The 14,361-nt window shown below is 45.6% G+C and overlaps 1 protein-coding gene across 3 annotated transcripts in view; it reads left to right on the forward strand.

Annotated features, from left to right (window-relative positions):
• Positions 1-14,361, forward strand: part of MLPH (melanophilin) — a 77,513-nt gene that overhangs the window by 42,715 nt on the left and 20,437 nt on the right. For all 3 annotated transcript variants that reach the window (XM_081168960.1, XM_081168958.1, XM_081168959.1), the window contains exons 10-11: positions 4,674-4,757; positions 6,535-6,738. In XM_081168960.1, coding sequence (XP_081025086.1) covers positions 4,674-4,757; positions 6,535-6,738 — 288 coding nt within the window. The remainder of the gene's footprint in view (positions 1-4,673; positions 4,758-6,534; positions 6,739-14,361) is intronic.

Genomic DNA, 14,361 nt, shown 5'->3' on the forward strand with positions numbered 1-14,361 from the left:
AGCCTTACTTTAGATTGCCCCAACAAATATTTGCCAAACTTACATTTTAACTAACCCACCTTCTCGGGTAATGCTTAAACAACCCTCAGGTAGGCCCTTAAAAATAAATTTGTTAGGGTGGTTACAGCCACCTCCACATGACACTGAATCCCCTGCAGCCTCTTCCTCCCAGTCTACTCTGGGGGGGGGGGAGGCCTCCAACCCAGCAGATTTCATGGGAAACTGGGGTGCAGGTGGAGGGACAGTCCCCCAAAATGGCCTCCCCCCTTCCACTGATGGGTGCACCTGGGCTCTCCGTCCCTGGAGGCTTTTAAGCAGAGCTTGGCTGGCCACCTGTCCTGGATGCTTTAGCTGAGATTCTTGCATTGGCAGGGGTTGGACTATAGGACCCTCGGGGTCCCTTCCAACTCAAAGATTCTAGGATTCTGTGAAGGGACACCCACCAGATACCAACCTTAGCCTTTGCAACAGAAGACCTTTTGCTATATTTGCTGCGACAGACTCACATGGCAGACTCTGGAATTTGACAGGTTTATCCCGCTTATTACGCAGCTCCCTGGCATAGCCCTTGAAGTGGTTTGCAACAACTTGCAAACCATAAACTGCAATGCAGTCTAATAATGCAAACAGCCATTACCTGAACCACAACACATTCGTGCAAAAAACATTTAGCAGCCACATCCACCCTTTGAAGGAGTAGCTGGTAATGAAAACTAAACAATGATGATGCCAGCTATCTCTTGTGTAATCACAGCAAACCACAAGAGGCAGCTCTCCTCTGGATCTCAATGCACAGGGAAGCAGGTTTAGGTATCTGTTAGTCATTAAGATGCTAGGAGATGCTTACAGGGGTGCCAACTTGATTAAAATGGGGGGGGGGCAGGTAAGCCCCGCTCCACATAATTCATCACAAGACATGGTGCATGCGCACCATTTGAATGGCAGTGCCCATCAACTTGGGGTGTGTCCCTCTCAACTATTTTACTGGGGGGCAAAGGGACCTCGGCCCCTAGGAGTTGGCTTCTGCACTTCAGAATTGCATGAGGAGCTTCCGACAAAATGCTGCCGCATGGAGTTCTCAGGTGCTTCGGTCCAGCTGACCAGTCATTTGTTTTTCAGATATACTCAGTGGCAGGGGGTTGGACTCAATGGCCCTTGTGGTCTCTTCCAACTCTATGATTCTATGATTCTATGATTTTATGATTTCTGCTCTCCTTGGTTCCTTACCCCCCCCCCACCCCACAGCAGTCAAACAGCATTCTGTCCTCAGTCATCTTATTTGATGCCCCCCAAGCTTTCTTTCTAAAAAAATTTAAACTTACGCAAACCTTGGGTTTTCCCCAAACTACCTATACCTGCCACTTGTTTGTGGGTGTGGCCCTTTCGGCTACCTAAGAATGGGCTCTTGGAGCAGGAGTCCACTAGCGTTATGTGTCAGGAAATGACCTATCCAGACAACACATCATTTGTCTCATCTCTCCTTCGCATCCCTGTGCGTCTCTTCCTCTGTCCTTTCCCAGGATACGCCATTCCTTTTCCTCTCCCAACTGGTTTCCCATTTTCCTTCCTCTCAGCAATTCAGCATTCAGGGAGATGGAGCTGGGTGTGCCAACACCCCTCACAAACCCGCAACGCTCCCTCTTGCACCACGTGAACCTCAGGGGATGCGGCCTCGGTGCGCATGAGGAGGGCTGTGTGAATGACCCTTATATGAACAGGAAAAAGGACCGTGTATTTGGAGGAAAGCCGGGATAGGAATGAAGGAAGGGAAGCACTTCTCATAAGCTCATTTGCTTTAATTGAAAACTGAAAAAGAGCTTTTAAAAATTAGTGGCTAAACTTAGGTGAATAGAATATTCTGACACAAGCTGAACTACAGAGGAGTTTCAGCCCCATGACTGTCATTTCCCCACAGCAGATGGAGGAGGAACCGGCCCACCCCAAAAGATCCCCACCAGCATGGACCACCCATTCCCTCTGCCACCCCTCCCCTCATCTCCTCTCCCAACCCACAAGGGGAGATGTCTCTGGTCTTCATTCAGCCCTGGAAAGGGCTTAGAAAAATTAGAGCCAGCAAATCCTAAACTGGAACCATGGCAGAGAGAACTCGTATTTCTGATGCCCTTTAATCTGCCGCAAAGTCACTTGTGCTAGACTTTGCAAAGTATTTGTTTCTCTGGTTTTCCATCTGAGAGATTGCCAGCTTCATCTGGTTAATTTGTCAAAAGATTTGATCAATGTTGTGCTTGCTTCTAGCTGGACTCAGTTGCTGAAAACTCACTTCAGAATTTCATGAAACATTGCCAGGCTGCATATTAAGATCCATTAGAAAATATTTTCAATTAAGGATATGGATTACAGCATTACTTTGACCCTAGCCAATTTTACAATCATCTTTCCCAGTGTGCTTTAATCTGCTATGCAGATCCATATGGTAAAAATTATCCATGAGGGAATTAATAAAAAATGAGGCAATTAATCACAAAAGCATAAGAAGCATAAGAGGCCCTACTGTAAAAGCACTCAGGGGGTCTATTGTCCTATTGTTGTTGTTAAAATTTATATACCGCCCTACAACTCACAACATTATTTTAGTTATAAATAAAAAGAATCAAGAAATACATAGGCAGCAGTAAATGTGCCCTTCAAGCATTTTTAACCAATGCAAATGAATCACTTCACAAAGTGTGGGCAAAGAGGGGAAACGGCCTCTGCCCAGTAGACCTGAAGGAGCATCTCCACCTCCATCATTCTGCCCGGACACTGAGGTCCAGCGCCGAGGGCCTTCTGGCAGTTCCCTCATGGCAAGAAGTGAGGTTACAGGGAACCAGGCAGAGGGCCTTCTCAGTAGTGGCACCCGCCCTGTGGAACTCCCTCCCACCAGATGTCAAAGAGAAAAACAACTAGCAGACTTTTAGAAGGCATCTGAAGGCAGCCCTGTTTAGGGAAGCTTTTAATGTTTAATAGACTATTGTATTTTAATATTCTGTTGAAAGCCGCCCAGAGTGGCTGGGGAAACCCAGCCAGATGGGCGGGGTATAAATAAATAAATTATTATTATTATTATTATTATTATTATTATTATTATTACTACTACTACTACTACTACTACTACTACTACTACTACTTAGCCGGATGCCGAAGAGAGCAGTGAGGCATCTGGGCAAACAGATTTGGTGGAGGAAGGCTCACAGTTGGCCTGCAACCACAATAAACCACCCCTTCCTCATTTCATTTTAAAAAAGCAAAGCAACAGAAACAGAATGAAAGAGAAGGAGAATTATGTTTCCTCACAAGTTAGACAAGGCATTGGCACATAAGTATGAATTATCAATTACATTGATGACACCAATAATAATAATAATAAGCACCCTTCATACAAGTATCCCAGAGCGGCTTACAATATAAAAACACAGAAAGAAATAACATGGTGTTATTTGCCGTATGCTTGGGCCCCAGGCCAACAGAGGACGTTGCCCTCACAGGGGGCAGTTCCCTCTTTTGTCTCCTGTCCCCCCATCTTGAGAAGGAGAGACCTGCATTCAAACTTCATATAAAACTCAAACTTTGGAAGTTATTGGGAAAGGCAGTTAAACTTGCACAATCTGGACATTCCTCCCTTCCTACTTAACAAATAAAAAACTTTATTGTTCACCTTCCAATGGAACAAGTCCAAGTCCTTGTTATTCCTTCATTCTCCCCTTAAGCCCCCCTTTTAGGCATTATGCATGAAAGTCTGTAGTAATGAAAGATGCAGTTCTTCCACAGCTGGACTTGCGCTACGTAAGCATTGTTTTCATGGTGATCCTGGGAAGAATATGTTAGCACAAAATGGTCGTAATCTGATATAGCAAACTGCAATGTATATTTTCACCAAAATTGCTACTACTCTCCTGCTCTTAAAGCCACCGTCCCAGAATTTTGTTGTTAAATAAAATACTAATGTCCTGATCCACCACATTGCTCCTCTGTAGCAGGGGTGTTAGGGAAAGGAAAGGGGGGTGGGGAGGACTTTGAGAAATGAAATAAAACATATGGAAGCCACAAACCATGGAGCAGCTTTCTCCTTTACCACATGTGCCTTGATTGGGGTAACAGATTTGTAGTTTTTGGGAACTTGAATGTCGAACCCTTGTGTGAAAAGCCTGAAAAAGATTACCTATAAATAATCTGGCGTTGTTGAGTCCAGTAATTTCCACTGCACATTTACGGTGTGAAGAAATTTATATTACTCACTTCATTTATCTTCGCAAAAACCTTTTTCCCATTTAGCTCACAAAAGGGTAGCAAGTTAAAGTATACAAGTTTATAACTGATCTGGAACTTAAATCACGGCCTCCCAGTCTCAGTACATGGTGTATCAGTTCACACGGACAGTCTGCAAGTGCAAAAAAACAGGAAAAAACAACTCACATTTATCATCTTAAAAAACAAACTCATTCGGGTTTTTTCTGGTGATATTACAAGGCTTGTCTTGCTGTTTTTTAACAGATTAAAATTAGCTGTGCTGCTGTTTTTGCTTTTGTTTTATTGCAGTGGCTGGGACTGCAGATCTCCTGATTTCTCCATCTAGGGGCAAAGGTGGCGGAAGCTATTCTGCACTTTCTCTTTAGCTGCTAAGAAAACTGTGGTGGTGGGCTCTATCCTATGCTGTCGTCTTTCCTTTCCCTTAGATTCTTGACCTGAACAAACGCATGTCAGCTGTCGAGCGCATGCTGAACCGTCTTGAGGAGAAGATCCTAGTTCACCCAGATGAGGTAAACTCAGGAAAGAGGACCCCCCCCCCCGAGCTTGTCCATCCTATTATATCATAAAGGGAGTGTTTTGGATATTGTGGCCGTCAGAGAAGACTAGCATTCACTTCCTTTTGGGGAAGAATGGGTGAATAGTTCATCTCCTTCTTCCTCCACTTGTCTGGTCCTCACACACCTCAGTGTGGTCCATGTCAATCACCCATTGGCAAAATGGAAAAATAAGAAGATCAGAAAACCCAGAAAACATTAGTTTCCCATCCTGAGAAAGCCCCATGTTGGAAGCTGATCACCTCGTTCAGAATTCATCATGGAGCACTCTCCTTTCCAAGAACTTGCCTTGACACAACAAATACCAGCACTGACCTAACAATGCATTCCGCTGAAAACACTAACTATGTGAATATTGTTGCAAACAGTGCTATTTTTCTAGAAAAAGAGGTGCTGGAACTCCCCATGAACGCCTCCCTTATTCTTTTAGAATGGCAAAGGGCCTGGAACTCAGTTCCAGTGAGTTGTGGCTGGGGAAAAAGCCCTGGGTGCAACAGGTTTCCTCACCCACTTAGGCCTGCTGCGTATGGTGCACAGACAGGTTGGTTGTTGCCAAACACTAATTGCATGCACTGGGTGCTCCAAACCTTTAGAACAGGTGAGCAATTAAAGGCATGCATTGGCCATGTCATGTGGAGTGAGAACTGCCTTGAAGACATTGTGCGTGACAGAGCCAGCACCCAAGAAGGCTGCAGCTGCTGCAAGTGTGACTTTTAATAGGTGTTTGACACTGGTTTTTGTTAGTGATTTTTTTCAACAGCAGCTATGCTGCCCATTTAATGTATAAGTGGAAGACAACCCCTATTTTATTTCTCCACATTGAAACTACTTAATGGGGAGGTGGCATGGTGTGGTGGTTCTTCATTTCCACACCACCGAGTTAAATGTTCAGTGAAGGCAAAAAACTGGTCTTTCTTTCCTTCCTTCCTTCCTTCCTTCCTTCCTTCCTTCCTTCCTTCCTGCAAAAGGGAAACACGTGAGCCCAATGAGCACGCTCGGACTGGCTGTCATTGCATTCACGTAACAAGAGAGCTCACTCTGTGGTGGCTATGCCACATAGTCATGTATTTATGAAGGCCAGAAAAAGTCCTTGGTCTCTGCAGATTATCATTTATCAACAAAGGAAAACTTTCTCCCAATGTGGCTCAGGTTGCAAAACTTTCCATAGATAGGAGCTTGTAAATATTGGGGGGGGGGGGAGAGAATGCTGTTTGAAATGATGAGTGTGGCTTAGTCCTTGTTTCCAGGCTTTAGAGCTCATCATTTTCACCTTGCGATGCTTACTAAAGAGGCTGCCACTGACCCCGTGGCAGGGTGGGCAAGAACAAATAAATGTAAGTTCAGAACTTGCCATGGGAAATCAGGTGGGTTGGCAGGCAAGGCATGGGGCTTGAACAGGGATGAAAGCTCTCCAAGGCAGACTTGCCGGGGGAGGGATGCATGGAGGTGGACAGGTGGACAAGCGAGCAAGCGCCAGCCTGACACCTAGGGGCCCCCTCAGCTGGGCAGCCAAGCTGCTCACTTGCCTGCCTAGATAGCCTCAGCAGGGAAAGCAATAGAACCCCCAGGTTCAGGGATAGTCTACCTCTGAACACTAGGCAGGGCACCGTGTTCTTGTTCTGCTCAAGTGGGAAAATGTCTTGGGTTGGTCCTGAGGCACATTAAAGCATGAACTGGATGGCTGAAGTAAACTGAGTATTGCTGGTCTGTCTGTCTGTCTGTTTGTTGTTAGCCTCCAACTCCTGAGTCCCCTACTGATCCTAGCATAGAAGAGAAGGAACTGAGGAAGAAACTAGAAGAGCTGGCAAGAAACATCAGTGACAAAGCTGTTTCTTCTGACGAAGAAGAGGAGGAGAAGGAGGGCAGAATGAAGCAGGAAGGGTCCATACCAGAAATAAGCTCGTCTAGCGATGACCCGCCTACTGATGCCAAGAAGGTATGGTCTTCCTTGCATTTGGCTTTCTTTTCCTTCTGCTTGTTATATTTTATGGAAAGTAGTCTTCATGCATCTAAGCTAACCTGCCTTCTGGTATGATCAGCCTAACTCACCTAACTAGTTGCTATAATGCAAGTCTTGGGGTGGATTCGAACCGCCTCATTGTGCATGTTGCAGGTGATGATTGCAATCTCCACTGAAATTGTCCATATGATTGCATGGAGACGATGATTCTGCAAGGGGGGTGGATGATATTCATAATCACCATGTGGGCAATAAGGTTTTGCAAATAGAATAGAATAGAATAGAATAGAATAGATTCTTTATTGTCATTACACAAGTGCAACATTGTACAAAGTGCAACGAAATTGGATGCCATCCCTTAAAACATCAAAAGCAAAACAACAACAACAACCAAACAAACCACATTCCAGCCACACCCACACCACACCCATCAAACTCCCAGGTCACACTATCGAGTTACAGCATTCAAAAAGGCCACAGCTCTTGGATAGAAACTGTTTTTCAGTCTATTTGTCTTTGACTTGATGTTTCTATATCTCCTGCCAGAAGGCAGTAGTGCAAACAGACCGTGTCCCGGGTGAGATGAATCCTGCAGGATGTTATTTGCTTTCCTAAGACAACGGGAACCGTACAGTTCTTCCAAAGATGGGAGAGGATGACCAATAATCCTTTGGGCTGTGGTTATGACCCTCTGGAGCACCTTCCTCTCCCTAGCTGTACAACCGGAGAACCAAGCACAAATACAGTATGTAAGAATGCTCTCTATGGAGCCTCGGTAGAAGCACACCAGCAGTCTCTCACTCAGATTGTTCTTCTTTAAAAGTCTGAGGAAATAAATTCTCTGCTGGGCCTTCTTCACCAGAGCAGTGGTATGTGCGCTCCAAGTCATGCCCTGATCGATAGCTACTCCCAAAAACCTGAATTCCGCCACCCTCTCCACCCGTTCCCCGTTGATATACAAGGGCTGAATGTCTGCCTTTTTTTTCCTGTAATCCACCACCAATTCCTTGGTCTTAGCCGTATTAAGAGCCAGATTGTTCTCTCCACACCAAACACAGAGCCGCTCCACCTCGTCCCGATAGGCGGACTCATCCCCTCCTGAAATGAGCCCTACCACCGTAGTGTCATCAGCAAACTTGATGATTTTGTTGCTGGAATAGATGGCTGTACAGTCATACGTATAGAGAGTGTAGAGCAGGGGACTCAACACACAACCCTGTGGTGAGCCGGTGTTAAGGCTAAGGGCTGTGGACATGTGTGACCCTACTCTAACCCTCTGAGAACGTTCTGACAAAAAATCCAAAACCCAGAGACAGGTGGAGTTGGAGAGTCCAATCGCCTCTAGCTTGGACACCAGTCTATGGGGGAGGATAGTGTTAAAAGCAGAGCTAAAATCCACAAACAGCAGCCTCACATAACTCCCCGGCTGCTCCAGATGGGACAGAGCAGCATGGAGAGTGGTATTGATGGCGTCTTCTGTGGATCTATTTGCTCTGTATGCAAACTGGTAGTTGTCAAAAGTTGATGGAAGACAGGAAATAATGTGACGGCGCACCAGTTTCTCAAAACACTTCATGATGATTGGAGTCAGTGCAACTGGTCTATAGTCATTCAAACTACTGATTGTGGATTTTTTAGGCAGAGGGACAATAGTTGACGACTTCAGGCAGGGTGGGACAATAGACTGGTGTAAGGACTTATTGAAGATCTTAGTAAAGACCCTCGCCAGCTGATCCGCACAGCCCTTCAACACCTTTCCAGTGATGCCATCAGGTCCAGCCGCCTTCCTCGGATTCGCCATCCTCAAAACCTGTCTCACCTCATGTTCCTCTACCGTGAAAGAGGGGCCCCTATGGGCTGGTGGCTGTAATACCGGCGTCTCAGGTGGCTCCTTCTCGAAGCGAGCAAAGAAGAGGTTAAGCTCCTCTGCCAGCAAGGGGTCACCGTCGACCCCTTATGTCCTACTAACAAATAACACTTAGGGTCACACCAGATGTGGCATTGGGAGATTTATGAACATATCTCATAGTGTTTGGATAGCAGTCATGGGGGTCTATGGCCCTGGGGTATTTGCATTTAATCATTCCCTCCACTGAATTTCCCCAGTTTATGTCCCATTGGGGCAAGCCAGGCAGGTACCATGTGGGGCAGAGGCAGCAGCTTTGAGGGAGGGCCCTAGTTTCATGATTAGAACAGAATGAAGGAAGAGGGTTTGTTTAATTTTATTTATGTATTCACTGAATTTATATCCCACCCTTCCTCCTTGGGGTACCCCTCTGATCCCTGGATCCTGTGCAATGCCCTCTGTAGGAAAAAGACAGATCTAGGGTATGACCCACAGCATGTTTTGGGTGTGTGATGCATTGAGACAACTCCATGGTTGTCCTGGTGGCCATGAAGTCTTGAGTTGGCCCAGACGAGGCATCAGCATGGATGTCCCTCAGAACAAATGCGCTGGGGTTCTCCAACACTGCACTGAAGACCGCCTCTGCCAGCTCAGCCAGCTGGGTGGACAGAACACCAAGATTCCTGTTCTGTCTCTGCTTCCCAACATCCAAATACAAACCCTCATGTCAAGCTCCCAGATGGACTGGTCTCCTGGTGACAATGGTGGGGTTTTTATGGATCACTGCCATTCTCCCCCCTTGCTCCTCCAAAATTGACTGGTGCTGCACTGAATATCCAGGTGGGCAAAGCTGGGTAAGGTCACCCACCCACCCTGAGCTCACCCAGCTAGGTCTCTGTCATGCACAGCAGATCAGCCACTTCATCCACGATCAGATCTGTTCTATTGCAGACTGAGCTGGCATTAAGTAACAGCACCACCCGATGGGAGAGCAGACCAACATGGCTACTCCAGTCTCTGTTGGGGGCAGGGAGCTGAGCAGGGGCAGCAAGTGTCAAGTGGCTCCACTCTTCTATGGCAATATTGCCTACCCCCCATTCTATACCTCACCGTCCCGAAGACCCTAATAACAGCAGTCCCCTGAACTCCCTCTGACCCAGGCAGATGGTGCTGTTATTGGTTCCCCTCTCTCCCCCAGGACCCCTGCTCAGTCCTGCAACAAGAGAGCTCAAAAATGCATTACCATCCACCAAGCACCCAGCAGATGTATCCATGAATGATTTCCATGCTCCAGAGGTGTCCATTTTCACTGCCTCAGTTCCATGAGATCTTGCCATTAGCTGCCACCAATCCTCTGGTGGCCGTGGCAGGGGCTGGTGGGGCACCATGGGATTCGGCCACCTGAGGCGGCTGCTTCAGTCTGCTCTCGCCAGGTCACTATCCCTCAAACTTCCTTTCTCACCCAAGAGGCTGGCTTAAGTGCAAAGAAACCATGCTGGTGGTTCCTGGCACTCACTCCGTAATCACATCCATTGCCCTGTGTTGCAGCCCCACTTGGATCCAGGGCCTCCCCAGAACTGCTATTCCACTTTGAAATACCAAGTGGAATCTCTGATCGCTGGCCTCTTGATACCGCATCTAGTTGCACCCTAAAAGCTGGAATCCTAACAATACTTACTGTGAGCGAAGCCCCATTTGAAACCTGCAGGACTGACTTTTGAAGAGTGACTGGCTGTTTAGTATGTTTACAAAATGGTTCATGCAGATCCTCACTCCATGCATGTTACATATATCGTGTTTCAAGCAAACCGTTAAACTTAATGTCAGCCTGTTATTTTCAGGCATTGGCATGTTGGAGCTCAAGGGTTCTCCAACTTCCCATGACTACATATGAGTAAAACAACTAAGAATCTAATCTTAAACACATCTAATAAATCTATCAAACTCTGTAGGACTTCCTTCTGAGTAAATGTACTCTATAAATTTTCAGCTTTGCCAGATCCATTAGCCTAGGCAGGAATGTTATTCTTCTTAAACTGAAAAGCCTTTGCCAAACAAATGGTTTTTGCCATTGCTAAAATATTGCTCTAAGCCATTACTATCTCCATGCAGTGATTAATGAGGCATTTCCGTCTCTGATTCCAAGAGTCTATGGACCCGTATTGATAGTTTTGGCCAATATGTGTCTGGTTGTAACACATGAAGGACAAGGAAAGATTCAAGTGTAATTTTAAAATGGAGGAGTGTGTGTCTGGCATCTTTGTGAGCACTTTTCCTTTTGAGGGGCTACATTAACACAAAATGGCTTCTTTGTCAATCCTGCCCTGTTTGATTGTTTCCGAGTCTCATTCTGCCCCTCTGAATGAAGTCATAGCACTGATCTTGAGCCAGACTCTCTATATCACTCTGCGAAAGGCGACTTTCATCTTCATCTAAGAGCAGGAGCTTTTCTCTCATGAGATCTTTCATGTTGTTCATCAGCAGCTTGTGGGGTTGGGCTAAAAGATCTTCAAAAATGTAGATACTCGGAAGAGAAAATGGTGAGATGCTAACGAGAAGGGTGATTAGTAGATATTTTAGATAGGGTAGTGCCTCCTACAAACACACAAACATCCAATTCAGAAATTGCTCAGATGAACAGAAGTAATTTTTCTTCGCATCTGAACTTAAATTAAAATTAGTGTTTTGAACATCTGAAATATCCCTCATTATCCCCCCTCCCAGGCACACATTGCTGCATTTCAAAGACGCCTGGAGCAGGAGTTGAGCTGACCTGGGCATCCAGTTCCAAAGTCTCTGCCCAGGTCTAGCATTGCCAACAAGCCCAGATCAAATCTGGCCAGAAAAAAGACTCTGGGGAATGGAAATCTGATCCAGATGAATCCCCAGGAGCCATAATTCCAAACCTGCCAGCAGATTCCAATATATTCTGTCATTTGACAGTGACTCTATTCAATATTAATTCAACATAAAAAATCGCAAGGTACAACCCACCTCGAATTTGCACATCTTTAATTGGAATCATAGAATCCCCTCCAGAAGATGGCGGACGTAGTTCCTAGAGCGCCCCTTCTTAAACATGCCAAGGTGGGTGCAGCATTCATGCTCTGCTTCCTTGGTAGTGTTCAGGATGATGCTGAAGTCTGTACTAGGCAGTTTCGTCTTGCTAGAGGGCCCAGCAGCGTCATATTGAGATCTCTGAAGATTCTTGCAGAGAGCTGAGCAGGGTAGCATACAAAATAAATTCTGAAAAATCATCAGCTTGTAAGGCTTTCTTAATTTATTTATACTTCTACTAGTTTACTTACATTGCATGTTTTGTTTCTGTTGCACTTTCACAAATGAAAGTGAAAAGACAACATTTTTGCAATAGTGAATGACAAACGCAAGCAGTGACTTTGCTGGAAGCAATTAACCTGCTCTTTACAATTTCTCGGCCATTGTAATATCAGGTACAGATTTCACTGAGTTTCACATGTATATAGCCATTGTTATACATGACCATTCGTCTCCTACAGAGACCCTGCACACTGCAGTAACAAGCTGGACTTCAAGATCTGGATCAGTGTTTCATTGCATTCATTTCAGACTTCATTACCATCAAAGGCATCTTTTTTTGAATGTGCAGCAGCCACAATCCTGAAATGCGCATGCCGTGTGAAGCATTGTCATTCAAAGCTGGGTTTCACTGAGATGGCTCTAAAGACGGATCACTCTAGTCTTTTTATATTCATCCAGACTTACGAAGTAGAAATATTGCAAAGCTGCTTAGGAAACGTTAGTCAAGCAAAGTACATAAAAACAGTTGTACAAATAAGAAATGTGCTCATGAATCACTGTTGGCAAACTACAAATGAATACATGCAAACTTCATAGGCAAACGCCACATCAATACACTGTTGAACGCATCAGATCTAAAAAATAAGATTATTTTTTTAAATCTGCAAACCAGCAGAAAAACGAAGATAGCATATTTTGGCAAACCCACCGTAATCTATTTGGGGGTTCTCTTGCTTTCCACCTTCATCATTTTTAATGGACACCAATTAAAAGTCCTAATATCCAGTGTTGCCTACACTAATTTTAATTGCTTTCTGTGCATACATTAGTTGTTCAGCAATTGTATATCAAATTAGCACTCATCATGTAGCGCAGACATGCCTGCTGAGATGCTGTTTCTCTTTTTGCCCTTGGTCCCAACCCTGAGGTTGACCTCAGAAATGGGGGCAGGTCCATGTAGTTTGTGCCCACTAATTGCCATGTACAAGCATCAGCAGGGTTGTTCCTTGGGAAATCTCATCTCCCAACTTGGCCTTTTTTCAACCATCCCATTTAGAGATGATGCAGACCTAGGATTGCCATATTTCAAAAAGTGAAAATCCGGACACCAAACTCATTGAGCTTTTTTTGGAATATCTCAATGAAGAAGACGTTTTTGAGCTATTTTAAAGAAAACTCACCTAAATCTACACTTCCCAGACATATCAGCTATTTCTGCCTGGACACTGCCAAATCCTGGCTATGTCCAGGAAGTTCTGGATGTATGGCAGCCCTGTGCAGACCTAAATTAGGGAGGCTTTGGGCCAATGTAATCATGCACAATTGAGGTGGCACATCCTTTGTACAGGGCCATGTGATAATGCACATACAAGCCTGACAACATTTACATCCCCATCATCCAAACCACATGAAGAGATGTGTCTAAATTAAAACATTAGCATCTACTCAGTTCAGCCAGCAAATTGCTCATTTGTGGACAGAATCCTTCTCAGAGTCTGAACACCAGCCAGGTGAATGAAGAGCACTTGTGAATAGAGCAGCCATGAACTGTGTTAGGGATCCCAGCAATATCCGAGAGCAGAAGCTGCATGTACAGCCCTAATGATCCATCCTTGTAGTACCGTAAATGGCACAGGTTTCTAAGACACCTGTGGAGCAACAGGTATCTCAAACAGAAAACAGAGGCAAAAGGAATCAACCCCTGATTCAAGTTTCATCTTCATATCACATCTTCCTAAACCTGAAACTGAGGTTATAAACTTCTGTTACCCTTTGTGCCAGGCAATTAAGAGTGCCTCTGAGATGGGATTTTCCATTTCATTTATAAAAGTGAACACTCCTCTTCAAATACTTATGAGCAGGGTTGAGGCAAGCAAACTCCTGCTTATCTGGATCCTCCTCTTACCTGGATCCCCCAGGGCCCCGTCACTTATCTGGGCAGCGAGTGGGTACTCCCACTGGGCTCATTTCCCCCGCTGGGCTTGGGACTAGGACTGCCAGTCCCAGAATCCTCTGCACAGAGTCACGTTTTCTGTTAATGGATACTTGGACTGGTAACCCCAATCCCATTCCTGTCAGGAAATGATGCTCTGCCTGGGGAGCAACTCCCTGTTCCCTGACCCAAGGTAAGTTTTGGGTGTAACATTATTGACAGTCTGCCTCCCAAGGGTGAAGATAATAAGAGCCTGGCCGGTCCAGCATTCCGTTTCCCACAGTGGCCTCCATGCTAAAGGATGGGGGAAATGTAGACGAAGGGTTTGCTTTCAGAGCCCCATCATTACCACTGCGCACAGGGTGCCTGCAGGCCTTCACCCCCCCCCCCCATCACTCAGCCCTGAACCCTCTGCAGCCCCACTGCAAGGAGGGCAAATGCCAACGCCTGCCGTGCTAGGCAATGTACGGGTGCATCTGCACGGCCAGCCCAGCTTTCTCTTTGGCAACCCCCCCTCTGTGAGAGAGTCACCCCTTCATAA

Source organism: Podarcis bocagei (assembly GCF_964188305.1).
Source record: "Podarcis bocagei genome assembly, chromosome: 1".
Taxonomy (NCBI): Eukaryota; Metazoa; Chordata; class Lepidosauria; order Squamata; family Lacertidae; genus Podarcis; species Podarcis bocagei.